At 41.7% G+C, this 21,462-nt stretch overlaps 1 protein-coding gene across 1 annotated transcript; it reads left to right on the forward strand.

Moving 5' to 3' along the window:
• The first annotated feature begins 158 nt into the window (after nt 1-158).
• Nucleotides 159-21,044, forward strand: usp31 (ubiquitin specific peptidase 31). The gene is made up of 16 exons (XM_034711569.1): nt 159-1,412; nt 1,549-1,683; nt 2,012-2,106; nt 2,201-2,293; nt 3,160-3,295; nt 3,509-3,656; nt 3,739-3,919; nt 4,070-4,181; nt 8,296-8,390; nt 9,103-9,180; nt 11,832-11,961; nt 12,400-12,519; nt 14,573-14,798; nt 14,887-15,045; nt 17,716-17,868; nt 18,178-21,044. Exons 1-16 carry the CDS (start codon nt 888-890, stop codon nt 19,656-19,658), a joined length of 3,867 nt encoding a protein of 1,288 aa, XP_034567460.1. The 5' UTR covers nt 159-887; the 3' UTR covers nt 19,659-21,044.
• The last annotated feature ends 418 nt before the right edge of the window (nt 21,045-21,462 follow it).

The following is a 21,462-nucleotide window of genomic DNA, read 5'->3' on the forward strand; positions in this document are numbered from 1 at the left end:
TATACATATATTATTTAATTTTCTTTTTTTTTTTTAAACTGGCGGAAACGGGCTTCCATATTTAAGGGATCAATAAAGTAATATCTTATCTTATCTTATCTTAGTTGCTGCTCTCTTTCCAGTCCAGCAGGTGGCGGTGATGTAGCAGTAAGCAATTGTACCAGCTGCCAACACAAACAAGTCGAAAAAGAAGAAGAAGAAGAAGAAGAAGGAGTAAAACGACTCTGCTCTTTTGGTAGCTTAGCCAGAATGTGGCCTCAAAAATGTGACAACTCCGAGATAAACCAAGTTTCGGACACACTCTGTACTTTAACTGCTTCAAACTGCGAACCATGGCGGACTATCAGTTTCTCCTGGACGTAGACAGCTCTGTTGAAAAGGACTGTTGCAGTGTCTGCTGCTCTTGTTGTTATTGTAGCTAGCGCTAACGTTAGCTGAATTAGCTGATCCTGCTGTCTTCCTCTCATCGTAGCCGACGTTGATTCATTGCAGCGGGACTGTGAAACCGCATAAACAAGGGAACTCTGGAGCAAGTTACAGGCTGACACTACCGAGCCCAGCAATGGTTTTACTCCACGTTTGTTCTTATTACGTAAGTAGCCATTGTCAGTATTTTAGACAAGGTTTTATTTTACGATTTTCCTCCATTAATTGGCAAGATAATTCAACTGTTATTATTTCTAAGTGGACACATAAAGGAACATGCCATTACTAGCTAAGGTAAGCTAGTAAACCTTCAGCTGTCAGCAGTGTAAGCTGTAACGTTATCTAGATGGCGTTTATGCTGCCTGCATTTACAAAAATGGAGCAGCAGACAGCAGCCAGTCCGCTGGCTCTGCCTCTTCACAACACATCTGTCTGAGTTGTGCGTCTGTGAAAGAGAAATCATGTCTTGCAAAGCCGCAACGAAGGACAAGAAGTCGAGCTTCAGCAAGAAGCTGTTCAGACGGGGCTCTGTTCGCTCTGTGGGCAGCTTCATGAGCAGAGTCCTGAGGACACTCACAGCGTTATCCCACTTTGGATCTGAAGTGCCAATAGAGGAGGACAAAGATGATGGAGGCTTTTCCACCTTCAAGTCTGGGAGTAAAGATGTACCCATGGATGATGGGGACCTGGGGGGGTTCCTGTCTGGGGAGAGAATCCCTGGAGTGTCAGGTCTCAAAAACCATGGGAACACCTGCTTCATGAATGCAATTCTGCAATGCCTCAGCAACACCGAGCTCTTTGCTGAGTACCTCGTCCTGGAGCACTACAAAGATGATGAGCTGGATGAGGACAAACCAAAGACTAATGGGGTACATCTGCAGAAGAAGGGTCCTCTGGCCAAAGGGGAGGTTACGGAGCAACTGTCGGGACTTGTGCGGGCATTATGGACGTTTGAATACACCCCCCAACATAGCAGAGACTTTAAGGTAATTCCATCACATGTATGAACCCTATTAATGCAATATGTGAGGGAATCTATTCATTGCTTTTCCAAGATATTTACATTTAGAAGGTTATTTTTATCTTCATGCATTGTAACCTTTTGCATACTCTTTTCTGCAGAATGCTGTGTCAAAAAATGCCACCCAGTTCAAAGGGCACTCTCAACACGACGCTCAAGAGTTCCTACTGTGGCTGCTGGACAGAGTACATGAGGACCTCAACACAACCAACCCCGGCAGCAGGCCGTTTATTAAGGTGAATTGAGGATTTGCGTTTTCTTATCGGCACAGTTTAACCATTTATAAAAAACACTGAATGTATGTGGTGAAAAACGTCTCATGCCACTTATAGTTTGTAACATTGAATTGTTATTCTCATGACTTCATGCTAATTTGTCACACTTCTTTCCATCTGACCAATGAGCTGCACTCACAGCCCGGCTAAACCAGGCTTGCCTGGTCTTGTTCTCTGCACCAGTAGATAACAACAGAGGATATTAGTGTTTTTATAATGGGTCATAATAAACCCTGTTGGACTGGAATTATGACGAATTAATCAGACTAATAAAACCTGTTTTGTTCAGCCACCTATTGAAGAAGATGACCAGAGCTTAGAGGGCCCCTCCCCTCCCCTGTCTGCTGGCTCATTTGTACAAGAACTGTTCCAGGCGCAGTACAGGTACGCTCAATGTCTGGTATGAGTATTTTGTTCTTGCAGTGTGGCCACATTATTACAGCTGTATGAAGAGAATACATTTTCCCCCCTTTTACAGGTCCTCTCTCACTTGTCCACATTGCCAAAAGCAGAGCAATACGTTCGATCCCTTCCTCTGCATCTCCTTACCCATCCCATTGCCACACACACGGTAAGTGCTCACTATACAGGTTTTGATGCACCTCACTAGTTGTGTAAATTAATGCTCGTGCGTAACCACAGTGTATTTATGTATTTGCAAAAAATGCTTCCTTTTTTTAAGAGTTTCAAAATCAGAATCAGAAATACTTTATATATCTTGGGGGAGAAATTCAGTTATAACAGTATGCTCTTATACACAGTATGTAGGGAAGTCAAAATATTAATAGAAAGAAGGAATAAAATGAGATAAATATACGAACAAAATGAAATAAAATAAAATAAAACAGAATAAGATACAAAAATAATAAAATGAGATAAAATAAAATGAATAAGATAAAATAATATAATATAAGATACAAAATAAAATAAGACACAGTAAATAAAACAAAGCATATACAGAAGCGCAGAATAGTTAAAATGATCTATGAACAAAAGTGCTGGGAATGACTGATATATAAAATGATGTTAAAGTGGTAAGGGTTAAAAACATGTCAGAGTTAGGGTTAGTGTTCTCACCCCTCTCTACCTAGGAATGAGAAATCCTGTTAAAGTTGTAAATGTGCATGTTTGTTTGACATGTTTCTAAGAACTTGAAGCAAATGTCACAAAAGAAGGAATGTAGTCTAGTGTGTTAGAAGTGAGTGGGCTGGTTGGGGGTGTAGAAGAGAGGCAAACAGGTGTGGGAGGATCTGCACTTCTTGAACCTTCATCCAAAACAACTGTGTATTTTTTTCTTTAGTCAATATGAATGACTCTAGATTGCAAATGAAGGGAAAAAGCACAACAGTTTCACACAAATGCATATCATAGCTGTGAAGGAGGAGTAACTTGCTTGCTTTTTGAAGTGTATTTTTAATTGTATGTTTTTTTCTCCAGGCCCCTGTATGTGACAGTAGTCTACCAGGGGAAGTACTCTCACTGTATGAGGATCGGAGTCGCTGTTCCCCTCAACAGCACCGTCTACCGCCTCAGAGATGCAGTGTCACGTGAGACCAAGATCCCCATGGACCAGGTGCTATTCCTGTCTCTGATCAGCTCAGGGTCTGACACAGCGAGGCTATGTTACAGTCACACAATGTTCAAGCTAACTGCTCCTGAAGCCATGTTTGCCATGACCCTGATTGTTTTTTTTAAAGCAGGTTTTTAATGAGAGGACTGACGTAAAAGCATTCAAATAAACTGAACACAATAACTGACACTAATTATTCTTATTTCTCTCTTTCAGTTTGTTTTGACTGAAATGTACTACGACGGTTTTCATCGCTCGTTTTGTGACGATGACGATGATCTCGACATCATTCAAGAGAGTGATTCCATATTTGCCTTTGAGACACCAGAGACCTTCAAACTGGAAAACATACGCACAAAAAGAGGTACGTCTTTTTCCCTTGTGTGCTATTTATCGATAAGACAACAGAATTACATTTATAATGACTTGTTTTTACCTTTTAACAGGAAGTCTTCTGGCAAACTTGAATCATAACAACTTGAAGTATGGGGCAGAAATCAGCAGGACTCCATCTTTCATGCAGGGGGCCATGACTCCTTTAACCGCATCCCCTAATAAAAACCTTGGACCAGAGAAAATTATCCTTCTGGTGTGTAACAGGGCTTGTACTGGCCATCAAGGGAAGAGGTACTACAATCAGATCATTTGATTTTGTGCAAGTTCATGATGTTTCCACAGGATTTCCAAACATACAGATTAAAGAGTGTCTCTTGGAGGCGTCATGGAGAAATCTGTCACAGCTAACAAAGAACGTATTTTTTGCATGTGTTGTTTCAGATTCGGCCTACCCTTCGTACTGTACATGGAGCGCACTGTGACCTGGGATGCTCTGCAGAAAGAGATCCTGGAGAAAATGCGTCATCTGCTCAGGCCTGGCGTCTACATTCAGGTGAGAGGTTCAAGCACTTTGGAATAACTGTATCTCAAACAAGCAGCAACCTCTGGTCTCAAAATATGAAGCCCATGCGGAAGTGTTACAAACTGTAATGCATTGAGCGTCTGCCTGAGGCTGGCTGTAGGAAACACCGGAAACCACATACACACAAATTCAAAAAAGACGATCTTTGCAGCAGAAATAAACATGTTTACAGCCTGGTTCAAAAAACGGCTTCGGTCTAAGTAGCCAATTTCTCTATCGGCACACACTGTACGCGGGTGAATTTTTGTCTAACATGGTTGTTTAGAAGATATTAAGATTACAAGTTTTGCCCATTTAAGGACATGACTGACTCGACTGACAGGCAGTAATACTGAAGCTTTTGACTAGGAGGCCCAAAGCCCGCCTCTTTTCCTCACACCAGTGTGAATTTCGTTAAAGGTGACATATCACGCTTTTTTCATCAATATATATTGGTCTAAGAGGTCCCCAAAACATGTCTTTAAAGTTTATGCTCAAAAAAACACTTTGAAATCAGATTTTGGCATGCCAGAAAAGCCCTCTTCTTCAGCCCTCCTCAGAACGGTCTGTTTTCTCTCTGACCACGCCCCCTCAGGAAGTGGATGTACCCTCGGCTCTCCAGCACGTTGATCTAATGTTTACATGTTGGCTGAAGATACACGGCTGCTCACAGGTCGCGTTACTTCAACCCTCTGAATCTGATCCAGAATCTGATCCTGACGGAGAGGCGTCTGTAGCAGGACCTTTCTGAACGATTGGTCACAGATTTAGTGTTTCTTGTTGTTTTATTTATCAGTATGTAGACGTGTGTCTTGGTACACAGCTACGAACATGTAGCTATGTGGCTATACTAACTAGCGCTAGCACTTCTCCATGAAAAATAAAAATCATCCACTAGATCTTCAAATCTGCAAACGTGGGGAGTAAAACCGACCTCTGCCAGAAAGGCAGCAGGACCTTTCTGAACAATTGGTCACAGATTTTGTGTTTCTTGTTGTTTTATTTGTCAGTATGTCGACGTGTGTCTTGGTACACAGCTACAGCTACGACATGTAGCTATGTGGCCATGCTAACTAGCACTAGCACTTATCCATGATAAGTAAAAATCATCCACTAGATCTTCAAATCTGCGGACGTGGAGAGTAAAACCGATCTCTGCCAGAAAGGCAGCAGGACCTTTCTGAACGATTGGTCACAGATTCTGTGTTTCTTGATGTTTTATTTGTTAGTATGTAGATGTGTGTCTTGGTATACAGCTACAGCTACAGCTACAGCTACAGCTACAGCTACAACATGTAACTGTCTAGCTATGCTAACTAGCGCTAGCACTTTTCCATGGAAAATAAAAATCATCCACTAGATCTTCAAATCTGCAGACGTGGGGAGTAAAACCGACCTTTGTGTTTATTAATACAGCCTACAACTAGCATGCCTCCCTCCTAAGCTCCTTGTTAGCACACATTTGTGCAGGTAATGAAAAACTGAGGAGGGGTTTAGTTGTATTTTTACAGTCTATGGGCTGAACAAGCTCTGAGCTCTGACCTCCGTGACAGACCGGATATTGTTGTGACGTAACAAAAACACGGAAGTCTGAAATGGCTCGTTTCAGCACACATTTACAGAAAGGTGGAGAAATCAGAACAGGTGCAGAATGGATTTTTTTCATTCTCGGGGGGTCTGTAGACATGACAGGGAAACATATTTCAGGTAGAGAACCATTAAAAAGTCGATTTTGCATGATATGTCACCTTTAACGAGAATTATGATGATATATGTTCGTCAACGACTCATTTTTCATGATGAAGATAAGACTATGACGAGCTAAAGTGCATCACTGATAATAAAAACTCTGACAAACATATGTTTTGATTTTGTTAACGAGACGATGACGAGATGTCGAGTGTCTCATCTTCATTGAGGATTTTTATCCCCGATGTGCATCAATGACAAAGACACAACCAGGGGACGTCTGTTTAATATTTGATGTTTTCTGTTTTTGCCGCCATTACCGTAAAAAGCTCCCGTCTACAGCTTGATTTAATCCAGTTTGGTGATACATCAGACACCTTCAGTAAGTTTCAATTAACTCCTAGTCATCAGAGATGCAGATGCATTTCAGAGTGCCGTGAACTGACTTCCTGTCCAGTGTGCCTGACACTGCAGGTACATTCAAGGACCGTCGTAAATGTGCAATACAGCCCTTTCATGGCATTTTTCTGTGAATCAAGAGACTCAAAATACAGTCACAGTGGTCACATCAAGAATGTTTTCTTTTGACTTTCTAGCAGGGCCAGGCTGAATTATTCCCCTTAAGACAGGGGTGTCAAACTCAAATACACAGAGGGCCAAAATAAAAAAAATCGGTGCAAGTCAAGGGCCGGACTGGTTTAATGTTTATTGCAAAACTTATTGAAATGAACTTATTGCACATATTGAACATTGAATTGGCAAAGCTTAAGTTATTGCTATAAACATTTAAAAAATTAAAAAATATGTTGCATTCATTTCGTATTGCTCAATCTGCAACTTATCTAATGAATGAGCTTTACTAATTTCTTATGAAAATATTTTTCTACAGGCCAACAACATTAGCAAAAAAAATTCTGCAAAGAAAAACCAAAAATACCCTGTGGTAGCAACAAAAAGTGCAAAAATGAAACATATTTCAGCTCAGTCGGCTGCTCTGTGATGCACACTAGTCTAAACCAGATACTCAGCATCTCATCTTGGATGCAAGTTCATCAGTGTTTGGGGTCAGGCTCTGAGCTGAGGAAATCCTCTGGATTGAGTGAAGGTGTTCATCAGTAAGACGACTCATGTGAGATGTTTTGTTTCTGTGTGAACAGTTGTCCACACAGGTAGTTCGGCAGCACGGAAAATGGCTCAAGTTTTCTTGCAGCATCTGCGTGTCCCACAGGCGCAGCTTGGCTTTAAAAGCCTTCACTGCAGCGTACAATACATGTCTGTATGCACCTCTGTGTGATGGGGCCAGTCACCATATTCTGGACCCAACTCCTCCAGAAAAGACTTGAACTGGCGCTGATTTAAACATGTGGCTCTTATGAAACTAACTGCTCGTGTTATGGTACTCATCACATGGTCCATTTTCAAGGCTTTGCCACACAGTGATTCCTGATGTATGATGCAGTGATAAACTGTCTGCTCACCTGCGCTGTTTTCCTCCCGCATCTTCTCCCCGATCCTGCCCACTAATGCACTCTTTTGCCTGCACTTTGCAGGCACTCAATCCGTCGTCAGTCCCACACGTTTATCCCAAGGCCGTTTTTGGGGGAGAGGGATAGCTGAAAGTTGACTGCAGGTGACTAGCTTCATAAGGCTGATGATGAGCGGAGTCGGGTAACGGTTCTCGCGTGCGGGCCCTCGATTGACATGCAGTGCATTGTGGGACTTGTAGTTTTAGTGGTGCGTGCAAAATACCGTCGGGCCAGCTCTATATATAATTTGATATCATCTCGCGGGCCAAAGATAATGCCACCGCGGGCCGGACTTGGCCCGCGGGCCTTGAGTTTGACACATATGCCTTAAGATATTACACAAGCAGAAGTGTTAAAAGAGTGAAATATTGACCATTTTAACACTTGGTACAACCCTGGTACCGATATCTGATCGACTGCATGAATTATTATTAAGAGTGAAAATGTTCTGGCAAAAATCAAAGACTAAAATGTTTTGAGTTTCTGCCGACTAAAACTAGACTAAAACTATAAAGGGCTGAAAAGACTAAAATGTGACTAAACTAACTAGCATTTTCGTCTAAAGACTAAGACTAAATCTGAAATTACCGCCAAAATTAACACTGCCTCACACTAGATCGACCGGCGTTATGTTGAGTTCAGCATTATCAATATGGCTCCCGCCAACGATTGGCTTCAAAACAGCGCTCGGGAACAGTTGGGTGACGTCATGCATACTATGTCCATTATTTATACAGTCTATGATATCAATATAAGATTGCAGATACATGTTGTGAAATTAGAACTATTCTAGTTCTTAACATGAGTCTCCACTGCTTTTAGATTATCCCTTGTCTGTAATCCAGATGTACTGATCTCACAAATATTAAAAGTGGTGTTTCTCTGTGCAGGTTGGACCTTTCAGTCTTCGGGTGGTTGGCGTTGTTGGCATCACCTACCTCCTTCCTCAAGACGAGCGACCACTGTGTCATCCCACTGTGGACAGGTCAGTTCATCTGTTCTATACAATAATTTATACATAATGTGTATTGAGTACACACATATGACTAAGTCCTCTCACAATTGTTCACTTTTTAAAAGAGGGAAGCAGTAAATAATACTTGTTTTACTGTAGCTATGACTGAAAAAGGTACTTGTAGATGACGTGAGCTATGCTGCAATCAAACAGACATGCGTTTAGCTCTTAGGGTCAGGTCAAAATTACATCTCTTTTACCCTTTTAATCTTCCCTTTATATACATGCCTCATCAGCTGTGTTCCTCTAACAGGCCGACATGCCCGAGCACGCTTGTGACTGTTTGTTAAAATGCCAGTTTAGCATGTTTGACTTATCACCTACAGAGGTTTGCAACAGTAAATCAAGCCACAGTCATGTTGCTTCACGGAGCTGTTTGAGTGAAAGCTGACTCTGTTTTTACTAAGTTTGATAAAAAGGTTCCTTCAAAATACCTAGAATGATTTATAGTATTAGTGTCAGTTTGCTGCACAACATGCTATCACAGCTAAAATGTGTTTCAACTTTCAGAGTAACGTAATCATTTATACTGTATTATCCAGTTCTCTAAAAATCCCTTCACACTCACCAGTTTTCATTCACTTGTTTAGACACATTGACTATTTTGCACATGATTCCGTTTGTGAACGACAGTTGCCATGATGACTTCATTTATTTATTGCTACTGTTTTTTCCACTACAGAGCCTACAAATCCTGTGGACAAGGGGGACCCCCACATGTGAAGATTGTGGTGGAGTGGGACAAAGAGACCAAGGACTAGTGAGTGACAAAGACAACCTTTGCTCATGTTGTTTGGTTTGCTTAACACATTTTTGCTTTAATCTTTAAAGAACAATTTATAGAATTTACTGATGATAGTAAGTCACAAAACTGTGAGTTAAAGCTAGGGTTGGTAGTCTCGGAAAACCAGCATGAATTTGAATGTAGCTTTTCCTCATGACTCCGTCTAACCCCTCCCCTCCTCCCTTGGAGCTCCTCCAAAACGACGCCCCCCCCGCTCACATGCACGAGCGCTGCTGATTCTCGACCATATGATCGTGACTGATTCAAAACCGGTCCTCACCAAAACATTATCATAGTGAAAGTTAAAAACACAAATAAATATGGCTGCTGTTAGTACTCACAACTGTCATTCTAGCATTATCCAGTTGTACCAGTGACACGATATCAGGAGAAAAGTTATAACACATAAAACTGTAACAGCTCTACTGTTTGTTAAACGTGTTCAGTGTAGATGTTCTTAATTCCTACAGTGTTGACGGTCAGTGAAGGCATCAGGAGAGGTGTAGAGTGTGCGAGTGGGAGAGAGGAGAGGAGAAGTTCTTCATTCATTCAAACATTGATTGTTGTTTTGTTGGTTGGCGTGATCACGGCCGACAGTGACCGATTATTAAAGATCAACGTGTTCACGAATTGGCTCGTCATCACTACAGCGTCCGGACGGACGCTACAATAAATATATATTTTCTGTAGGACTTACTAAATGTCATTAATTATTCTGCTTGTTGGTGAGAGCTTTTTAGACTCTGATCCGGACTACAGTCCTGAGCAAAGCACCTCATCAGGTCAGAGGGGACAGGCCCGAGGACGAGTGAGAGGGGCAGTAAATAGAGTCAGGGGAAGTAGAGGCAGGAGACGGGGACTCGGAGAAGTGCACGCCGGGGAAATGTACGCGCAGGAGGAAGGCAGAACGGCTGGACGGGATTTGATTGGTTTAAAATTTGGGGACCCAAAAAACGGTGATTGGTTGGTGTTTTCCCAGGTTTACTCTGGCTGTAGATAGCAGGTTTTTTTCACTCTTTTTTAGGAACACATCATGTATTGATTGCCATCAGGAGATAAAGATCATTTTAACCAGTATGACAAAAAGTGTATCTAAATCTGATTACCAACCCCAGCTTTAAATGATTTGGGTTCAACGATGGTGATCAGTGGGATGACCTGTTTTCTCATCTTGTGATGAATTGTCATTCGATGTGACAAGCATGAAAGCTTGTCTTTCTTTGTCATTGTGTAGAGAACTGTGTTGACAGACCACTTCATTGCTTGTGCTCTGATTTTGCACAAAACGGCAAAATAAGAGGACTACTTTATCTTTTGATTGTTTCATAGTTGTTGCCCTCTCTAAACAACCTCACAAGCCCACATCTCCGCACAAACTTGCAGGAAGGTCCTGAATTAGGGACGTACTTACTCGAACACATTTTTTTGTTTCGATTTTTTATCACGTGGGACAAACATCATGTGGTCTCATACTTTGCTCAGCTATCAGGGAGGTGTCACCTGTCCGCGTTCACATACTTATTTTTCTCAATAAGAACGATTAGACAGAAAACTGGACACTGTGAGTCTAAAATATGTTTCTGTTCAGTTCTCTTGTTGCAGTAAATCCACATGTTGTAGTCTGAGCCTTCACTTTTATAACTCTATGTCCGTGGAGATTATGAGCCTGCTGCACATGTTGACATTCAGCATGTTTAACATTTTGAACACCTCAATACGATCCGGAGCTATTCAATACTGTCAGTTATGTACATTGTGTAATGAAGGAAAATTTGATTCAGGGGAAAAACGCATTTGGCATTGTTTTTGACATGGAAAACATTAATGTTTTTTTAATGATTAATCGATAATTGATCATTAACATTTCCAAAGATCGATCACGGAAAATACTTCAAATTTGCATCCTTAATTGAAAGTAAATATTCGGGTATCATGACAGCCCTGGTTTATATGTGATAAGACCATACAAGCCCCATTCTTCTCAAGTATCGCTCAGTAAGATCATGTAATCGTCTCCCTTTGAACTCTCTTGTGCAGTTGAGAGCGAGGCAGCAGCTCGGCTGTCTGTGTTGTACAGGATTTCTGAATACCCTCAGGTTATGCTGCACCTCAAACTTTACAAGGCCTACACGGGTTCACATTGAGCTTTTGAAAACAAACTAATCGACTTCTAATAAGTTGTAATTAGGTTGAATTGGAAACGGCTGTGTGTTCAACCAAATAAACACCAGAGCCTGAAGTTCCACCTACGCAGTCAACGCCATGTCTGCTCTTATTCCCTCACTTGAACTAATTACTGTGTCGTGTGTTTAACACACACACACAAACACTTGTGGTTTCCTGGTGTAATGGATGTCATGACGAGTTGATGACAGATTTTTGTACATGTGAAGGAAAAAGTTCAGTCCTCTTAATCTTGTGCAGCAAATGTTCTGTGCAGGTGTTTGTGAAGCAGCTCTGTGCAAGTTTGCAGTGATGGAAGTTCAGGAGCCTTATTTGTGTTGTGTACAAAATGTTTCAATGCATCAGAATGTTATCATGTTCAGTTTTGAGCTAGATATGAGTAGGTCTTATGATCCTCACTTGACTGCAATATGAATGAGCACCTTTGCTTCATGTTCCCACAGTCTGTTTGGACACACTGAGGAGGAGTACATTCCTGATGCTGAGAGTGTGTATCTGCACAGGGAACAACATCATCAGCCGCAAGCCTGCACTCTCGCTCAGTGCTTCCATCTCTACACTAAGGAGGAGCAGGTAACATTTGAACCTCATACACAGACACATACTGGGTTGCTGCCTGTCAGTAGTTTGACGTTGGGAAATATATCCAAGTTTATCCTCGGGAAAAAGTCAGCAAGGGTCAGTATATTTTAAAGCAGAACCTCGAAAGTTGTCTCCACCCTGCTGGTTTATTATTCCTCTGCTCAAGTTCAAAACGCCTTTCACTCTGTGTGTTTCACTCCAAGTTTCCCTCCTAATGCTATGTTTGGACTAGAACTTGAAATTCTCAGCACAGATATACACTGTGGTTTGACTTGCCTGGGTCTGCTCTGGAGTAGAAGAGAAAGAAATGGGAGAAAAGTTCAGGGCCTCTTCCTGTGCGAGGCCTCTTTTATAAGCAGTGTGGTTGGAGCTCGTCCTTGATGGCTGCTGCCTTGGCTTTGTGTGTGCGTGTGTATGTGTGTGTTTCAGCTGGCCCCAGATGATGCCTGGCGCTGTCCCCACTGCAAGCAGCTGCAGCAGGGCCGCATCAAGCTCAGCCTGTGGACGCTACCGGATGTGCTCATACTGCATCTCAAGAGGTTCAGACAGGTACTTCATCTCCACCACTATATTTTCTGAAACTCATACTGTGCTGGCACCAAAATCTAAACGAGTTATTAAAAAAACAGCCTCACTTTTGGTGTTTCCCGAGAGATTGAATTGCTTTGTAAGAAGAAGAAATCCTTTGCAGACTGTGCAGCTGGTTAAAGAAGTTGTGTACTTCTCAAGAAACTTTAAATAAACTAAGACTCCAGATGATTATCATATCAAGGTTAGTTTTCAGTCATCTGTTTTTACTTACCGTAACAAACACAATGTCTAAGAGAGAGAGAGAGAATAAGTTAACCCAGAGTTTCTGTGAGTGGTCTGCTAAAAGCACCAAGAGCAGCGCATAAATTGCAACCACTATTTACACCATCTCAAGGTCCAGCTCCTAAAACATATTGCACTAATGATATTCAAGCTTAAAAATGCATATTAAGGTTTGCAGTTCTGTGCAGTTTGCTCTTGTTTCGCGTCCGATTGTGGGGATGAACTGTCAGCATCTACACTCTCTTTGTAACACATCTGTCAATTCTTGTCAGATGTGTTACAAATTTTAAAGTTTATTACAAAGCTTCTTCCCTGGAGTCAGCCAGTAAGAGCGGCTCATCCTTAAACACTCTGATCCCATGCATAATGGTCCAGAACTGCTCTATACATGCAGCAAAGTGCGTGTGTATGTGCTAGGATTGCGTTTCTCGGATGGCAGGTGCAAAGCGGTGCAGTGCAAATAAAACGATAGACAATCAATTTTTTTTGTGCTGGGTTTGGAAAAAAAGTCATAATGCCCATTGGTGCTCATCAGTAATTGAAGTAATTTGAGATTATGGCGAAATCTCTGTGTTTTCCAAAGCCTTTGTATCAATCAATGTTATTATTCCCCTTGTTACCGTTATCATGGACCAATCAGAGCTACTCTCCTACCCTCTGTCCTGATTGGTCGAGTGGCGACCCCTACTACATCATCCTGATGGCTGGGAAGCCGGCACTACTTCCTCATAGAACGCGCACAAGAAGTGGGGAAATCTGGTGGGGAGGGGTAGTGTTGACATTCGTAATCTCTCTCCGAACTAATGTTCATATCACGACTAACAACAGAAGCTTTAAAGTAATATTAACTAACTTTATTTACAGATATATCGCTTTTAGGTCTTCCAGAGGTGGATTGATGTCATAATCACTTTGAAAAACTTGTACAAACTTTAATGCAGTTAGCTTCAGCTTTAGTGAAAACTAAAAAATTCAATTTCGAGTTATCGGATGGTTTATCCGCCAAGGTTTATTGCATAGAAAAGGCCAATTTAGCCTTGAATTAATGCATAATGGGTCATTTAAATAAGCACAAACTCCTGAAGTGTGCAGAGATGGTATTGTTTCTACAGTGCAGTGTGGCCAAAGTGTTTACCTCTCTTACTGCCAATCCTGCTTCATAGAGCAGGACTGTGGGTTCTAACTGATCATGGAAATAGTATCATCATAGCAAAGTGCAATATATTGCAGCTTGAAGGTCAGACACTGTCTGTTTCCGAAACGGCCTGCTACATACTACTTACTAATGTAGTAGGCAATAGGTAGTGCCTACTAAATACTGCGTTTGAATTTAGTATGTAGTATGACTGTTCTGTCCGATCTGTCATGCACAAACTTTGCTGGATTTCCGGTTTCGGAAAGCGGAAGTAAACGACGGCGAGGCCGATAAATAAAATGCTTATTTAGCATCCATTTATGATTTAAAAAGTTAGGAAGTGGTTTATATGTAATTTGATAACTTTCACAGCACCCAAAAACGGATTTCCTCACGTCAAAAAATGAGGAAAAAGAAAAAGCAGAACGAACGCTATGCATTATGGGAAACAGTACGCGAGGAAGACTGGTCCGATGCACACGGAGATATTTTCCCGAATCAGTAGACATCTGGGGAGTTTTGGCATACTGCAGATTTTGCTCTTGTTCACATACTACTTACTACATACTGAATTTTGGACATATCAGTACGTACTGCTAGTATAGTAGGCGATTTCGGAAACAGCCACTGATTGTTTTTCTCATGTCTCTTCAGGAAGGAGACCGCAGGGTGAAGATGCAGAACATGGTGAGGTTCCCCCTGATGGGCATGGACATGGCACCTCATGTGGTGAAGAGAAGCCAGAGCAGCTGGAGTTTACCCTCCCACTGGTCCCCATGGAGACGCCCTTATGGTTTGGGAAGAAACCCTGATGACTACCTGTACGACCTGTATGCTGTGTGCAATCACCACGGGAACATGCACGGGGGGCATTATACAGGTAACACTGTAAACACTTGTTTTAGTGTTAAGTTTGCGTTTGTTTTTCTTCATTTTGATCCATCGTCCCCTTCTCTTCACCTCCACAGCCTACTGCAAGAACTCCATCGACGGTCAGTGGTACTGCTTTGATGACAGCGAGGTTTCACCAGTAGCTGACGACGACGTGTGTCAGCAGACGGCTTACATACTGTTCTACCAGCGGAGGACAGCCATTCCCTCCTGGTCAGCAAACAGCTCAGTTGCTGGTACGTATTATTTCTCTGTGACTGCGTGTCTCTGCTGAATATTTCAATGCCACAAAGGCATCGCAGAAAGTTCTGGTTTGAAGTTGAACACTGGAAAGAAATTAATATGAGCTTAACGGCTGCAAGCAATGATTTGTAGATAATTTATTTAAATAATGGCGCCTTCAGATGTTATATTTTGACCACAACCCAAAGATATTTGATGTAGTGTCACAAGGGAGTAATATTATTATTATTATTATTATTATTATTATTATTATTATTATTATTATTATTATTATTATTATTATTAATATTATTAACATTATTATTGATATTATTAACATTATTATTATTTATTTTTTACCATTATAAAGTAATAGTTATAATAATAATATTGTTATTATTGTTATTAATAGTAATATTCATATTATTATTATTATTGCTATTGTTGTACATTTAATTCTTTTATTTATAGAGCACTTTCAAAAAGCCAGGTTACAAAATGCGTTACATGGACAGCAAAATAAAACAAGCAGGAAATAAATCACACAAGCTAAGATAAAGAAATAAAAAATAATTTAAAATACATTAAATTCCCTGAAAATAATTTAGGAATTTTAAATATATATTAATTGTAAAAATGAAATAAATTTATTTTAATATATATATATATATATACTTTTTTTTAAATTGTAAAAATACAAATAAAATGTACAGTGGGGCAAAAAAGTATTTAGTCAGCCGCTGATTTTGCAAGTTCTCCCACTTAGAAAAATTAGAGAGGTCTGTAATTTTCATCAGAGGTACACTTCGACTATGAGAGACAAAATGAGAAAAAAAAATCCAGGAAATCACATTGTAGGATTTTTAAAGAATTTATTTGTAAATTATGGTGGAAAATAAGTATTTGGTCACCCAAAACAAGCTAGATTTCTGGCTCTCACAGACCTGTAACTTCTTCTTTAAGAAGCTCTTCTGTCCTCCACTCGTTACCTGTATTAATGGCACCTGTTTGAACTCGTTATCTGTATAAAAGACACCTGTCCATAGCCTCAAACAGTCAGACTCCAAACTCAACCATGGCCAAGACCAGCGCTTTGGTCTTGGCCATGGTTGAGTTTGGATTTGGTTGAGCTGTCGAAGGACACCAGGAAGAAAATTGTGGACCTGCACCATGCTGGGAAGAGTGAATCTACAATAGGCAAGCAGGTTGGTGTGAATAAATCAACTGTGGGAGCAATTGTAAGAAAATGGAAGACATACAAGACCATTGATAATCTCCCTCGATCTGGGGCCCCACGCAAGATCTCATCCCGTGGGGTCAAAATGATCATGAGATCGGTGAGCAAAAATCCCAGAACTACACGGAGGGACCTGATGAATGACCTGCAGAGAGCTGGGACCAAAGTAACAAAGGCTACCATCAGTAACACACTACGCCGAGAGGGACCCAAATCCTGCAGTGCCAGGCGTGTCCCCCTGCTTAAGCCAGTACATGTCCAGGCCCATCTGAAGTTTGCCAGAGAGCATATGGATGATCCAGAAGAAGATTGGGGGAATATCATGTGGTCAGATGAAACCAAAATAGAACTGTTTGGTGAAAACTCAACTCGTCGTGTTTGGAGGAAGAAGAATGCTGAGTTGCATCCCAAGAACACCATACCTACTGTGAAGCATGGGGGTGGAAACCTCATGCTTTGGGGCTGTTTTTCTGCAAAGGGGACGGGGCGATTGATCCGTGTTAAGGGAAGAATGAACGGGGCCATGTATCTTGAGATTTTAAGCCAAAACCTCCTTCCATCAGTGAGAGCATTGAAGATGGAACGTGGCTGGGTCTTCCAGCGTGACAGTGATCCCAAACACACTGCTCGGGCAACGAAGGAGTGGCTCCGTAAAAAGCATTTTAAGGTCCTGGAGTGGCCTAGCCAGTCTGCAGACCTCAACCCCATAGAAATTTGTGGAGGGAGTTGAAAGTCTATGTTGCCCAGCGACAGCCCCAAAACATCACTGCCCTAGAGGAGATCTGCATGGAGGAATGGGCCAAAATACCAGCGAGTGTGTGCAAACCTGGTGAAGACTTACAGGAAACGTTTGACCTCTGTCATTGCCAACAAAGGTTATGTTACAAAGTATTGAGTCGAACTTTTGTTATTGACCAAATACTTTTTTTCCACCATAATTTACAAATAAATTCTTTAAAAATCCTACAATGTGATTTCCTGGATTTTTTTTGCCCCACTGTATATATTTAAAAAATATATTTTTAAATTAAAAAAATAAAATAAAATTAACTTCAGGTAAAATCAGGAAAGGCTCTGCAATAAAAGTATATGTTAAAACTACTTTGAAAAAGGGCTAAAAGTATTCACTTTTGGAATCTTGAATCAAAGGATTTTTTTCTCTGAATTAAAAATAGCATATTAAATTAATTATGTAAACATTTGTTGTTGAAACTGGTTTACATCTAATGGATTAATTAGCGTAGCTCTTATTTGCTGTAGTATGGGATGTCACCTGTGGTTAACCAGGCTGTGTTTTGAAGTGCAGGGACAGACAACATAATTAGAGGAGAGCATTGCTCTGGTTTTAAACTGTTATGACTTTAATTAGCATGCACCAACCACACCTGTCAACTCTCTCCCCTTCTAACCTTTTCACCTTCTTTCTTTTTCTTCCTCTTATTCCCAGGTTCCACCAGTTCTTCCCTTTGTGATCACTGGATCAACAGGTTACCCGGCAGTAGGCCTGCCAGCTTGGCCTCCGGAGCCTCATCCAGACGCACCTCTCTGGCGTCATTAGCAGAGTCGGGGGAGTTCCCAGGAGAACGCAGTGAAGATGATGGTGAGATCATTTTGGTTTCATGTGTTTTATGTAGAAAGTGTTTGTCTCGTGGCTTCATCGTTACTATATAATAAAGAGAAGGCTAATGGATGCAAGAAAATAGCAAAATTTACTTTGTATTCTTACTTACTGTATTTCTTTTTTCTTTTTTAAGATATGTTTTTTGGCATCTACACCTTTATTTTATAGAGGAGAGGACAGTTGATAGAGCAGGAAACTGGGAGAGATTTATTGTGTTTTCACTCTTGTAAAATGCAGTTACTTAATGTATAAAAAATATAATTCTGTTTGAAATGTTTCTTTCTTTAGGAGGGTTTTCTGTCCGCCCCTTCGTGAGGAGCATTCAGCGTCAGAGCCTGTCCTCCAGGTCGTCCATCGCCAGCCCTCTAGCCTTCAGCGACAGCGGGATAAAGCCTTCTTGGTCTCTTTCTGCAAAGCTGCAAATGAGATCCAACTCCCCCTCACGTTTCTCCCTCGACTCCCGATGTTCTCCTCCTCTGGAGAGGATCGGAGAGGCCTGTGACGACAAGGTTTCCACTTCCTGTTTCGGCAGCTACAGTAGACATGAGCGCTACTTTGGCAGCAGGACCCCTCAGTCCATGATGGAGAGCAACTTCAGCGAGCAGGATAACAGCAAACGCTTCCTGGACATGATGTACTGCAGGGCTCCAACGCCAGATAAGAAGAGTGCTAAAAATGAGCCAACTGAAAACAATAACCAGATCACAGCTATAGACCAAAACATTTTACCTTCCCAAGCTACTCCCTCCAAAGAACAGAAGCGTAAGAGCAGCATTGGAGGATTCACCTCGAAGGCAGATAGCTCCTCAAAGAGTTCCAGCAAAGCAGAGCAAGAAAAATCCTCCAAAAAACGCTTGTGCTCAGCACATAAGACCTCCAGCTCTGAGACGTCTTCCGGAACACCTGTGAAAGGCAAAAAGATGAGCAATACAAAAGAGAAGGGTGTCAACGCCAAGAAGAGTCCATCTACACCAAGTGGAACCCCCTCCAAAACGAAGGAGGCAGCCAAACCTCAGGAGGGGACGCCACTACACAAGCAATGTGTCCGCTCCACACCTCAGTCCTCCGCATCTCCCTCGCCAACTGCAAAGAAGAACCCCAGTGTGGCTGAAAAAACTACTGCGAGTAGCCGGAAAAAGATGGTGGAGAGGAGCTACAGCAGAGATTCTATGCACACAAGCCCCCTGGTGGACAGTCTCAGGGGTTCGGTTGCTCGCTCCTCACTGTCGAGAGGTGGGGACAGCAACCGGACTGAGAGGAGATTTGTGAGGAGCTCCAGCAGCAGCTCTTCCGTCACCAGCCTGCGCTCCCCCAGCGTCTCTACCAGGGACTTACAGCGCAGCAGCAAAACTGAGGAGAAAGGGTTATCTTTCTTCAAGAGCGCCCTCCGACAAAGGGAAAGCCGCCGGTCAGCCGATTTGGGGAAAAGCTCCCTGCTTGCCAAAAAGGCCTCAGAGAGGACAAGTAAGCAGAACGGACAAGCCAAGGACGGGGGAAGCGATAACAGCAAGACGGGGGACGCTGTGTCTTCCAACTCGTCTTCAGAAACTCACGCAGGTGAGGGGAAGCCGGCGACGAAGGAGTCTTCCAAGCCCTCCAGCTCTCTCAGCCGCACTCTGTTGAGCGTCGGGAAATCCAAGTCTTCCATGTCCGAAGTAAGTCTCAAGTCTCCCACGAACGGGAAGAAGCCTCTGGAAAGGATGGTGTCTTCCCAAAAGCTGTCATCCAGCATGCAATCTCCTGCACGTACAACACAGAGGCCTCAATGATACATCCATACTAGTAACATCCAGAACTGAACATAATGCAGCTATTTTCTTTGTGCCTAAGTTTCAGTGAGCACCACATGTATCTGTTCAGACATCTCTGGATGATATGGTTTTGTTCACTGGTGTCTGGTGCGTTCGCTGACTATGAGGGTTGAATATGGGCCGCCAGCTTAACTGGATAAAAGACAGACCTGTCCATCTCTGTCATATTAGATGCCTGGTATGCTGCCAAATCCAGCTTTTTAAAGAGGCGGATTGTTTCAGATTACACTGTTGAGCATTAGGGATGACTTTGATGAGAGCGCGGGGTGATCGCATCTTGACACATTAGATGTTTTCTGGCACGACCGATTAATGAGCATCCACACGCGCTCAGCTGTACGCCGACGAGGACTGTATGACAGCTGACAGAATTCCCCATCTGAATCTTGAAATCCAATTATCTTCCCTCCAGCTAAAGGCTTGTTATATCTTTGCAGCGCTGCAAACAGGAAGCTTAGTTTGCTTTCAGAACACCCATAAAAATGTAGCATCTTTTCATCTTAAGAAAGTCAAGGAGGAGGCTGCTCGTGAAAGTATTTTACACTCAGCAGTGGGGGAATCAAAACCATACAATCCCAGAAATGTGGCTGAACAGATACTGAAACTGAGCTGGAACGCTCAAACAATGCACACACACAAAAGAGTTTCATTCCCAAATACCTGCGGCTGAGCGTTAGCAGTAGTTTTCATTGATCGTGTTAAGTAAAGAGCTGAAACTTTCTTTCGAATTACTTCTCTGTTGTCCTCTTACTTTAAATAGTTGGGGCATTTTTATGTTAAGACATGGAGGACAAGACATAAGTAGACTACAAGTAGCGATGAGGAGCGTAGAGATTGCTTCCAGGCAGGAAAGACGAAGAAGAGATGCTGTCTGTTTCTGAACATTCATGTAAATATTTGCAAAGGTGATGGCAGGAACAGGACCAAAATAGATATGCTTTGTTCTACTTTATTTTTCTTTAAAGATTTTTGGATAGAAATGTATTTTATCAAACACTTGTTGAGGTGAATCCTTTTTTCTGGAGGTGACAATGACTTTTGGAATGAAACCCTTTAAAATCAAAGACTATAAATACAAATATATAAATGTGTCTGTACAGATATTGATAAAGTCTATAGTATAATAACTCCTCTTTTTCCATGAGCAAGATGAAAATGATCTAAAGCGCCTTTCAGTACTTTCAATACTGTACATGGAAACAAGTAATTGCCTTTGGCAACATTGTAGTCTACTACTGTATGCATCACTGAGTAGGAATGTGGTATGGTTTGCACTTTGTACAGATATAGTAGTTTCTTTAACCCAGAACGATCATATAAATATATAAATACATGGTAACTTAATGTAATTATCTCATTTTTAATGTGTTCATGATTTAAGACGTGTTATTAAGGGTGTGAACAAGCCTTAGACTTGAAATGGTAAAAGGGTACATTCATCTCAATGTTTCAGGGGCCAAAAAAACACACACGGCCCCCCTTACTACACCTGGTGCTGTAACAGATCGATGCGCCTCAGCCACCGATTCTCAAACAGAATCTTTTCAGTGCTGATGTTCAGAACTGTGACCACACACTTCAGTGAACCACACACCTGTCGGCAGCGTTTCTCCTAACCTGTGGTACCTCTTTGGAGAACACAATACTTTCACCATGTTTTCCTCTTCCCCAGGCTGAAAGTGAAAATAATGAGCCATTTGATTAACATAGAAGTACATTTATTAAGTCTTTGAGTGCTGTCCGAAGCTTGATTTTATGCATG

The sequence above is a fragment of the Notolabrus celidotus genome, chromosome 20 (genome assembly GCF_009762535.1).
Source record: "Notolabrus celidotus isolate fNotCel1 chromosome 20, fNotCel1.pri, whole genome shotgun sequence".
Classification (NCBI taxonomy): domain Eukaryota; kingdom Metazoa; phylum Chordata; class Actinopteri; order Labriformes; family Labridae; genus Notolabrus; species Notolabrus celidotus.

What these genes read in the sequence shown, in the direction of transcription:
- usp31 (XM_034711569.1), top strand. Translation starts at nt 888, where the DNA reads ATGTCTTGCAAAGCCGCAACGAAGGACAAGAAGTCGAGCTTCAGCAAG. An exon ending in AACATAGCAGAGACTTTAAG is followed by an intron (nt 1,413 to 1,548) that starts GTAATTCCATCA and finishes TCTTTTCTGCAG; the next exon opens with AATGCTGTGTCAAAAAATGC. An exon ending in CCAAGATCCCCATGGACCAG is followed by an intron (nt 3,296 to 3,508) that starts GTGCTATTCCTG and finishes TCTCTCTTTCAG; the next exon opens with TTTGTTTTGACTGAAATGTA.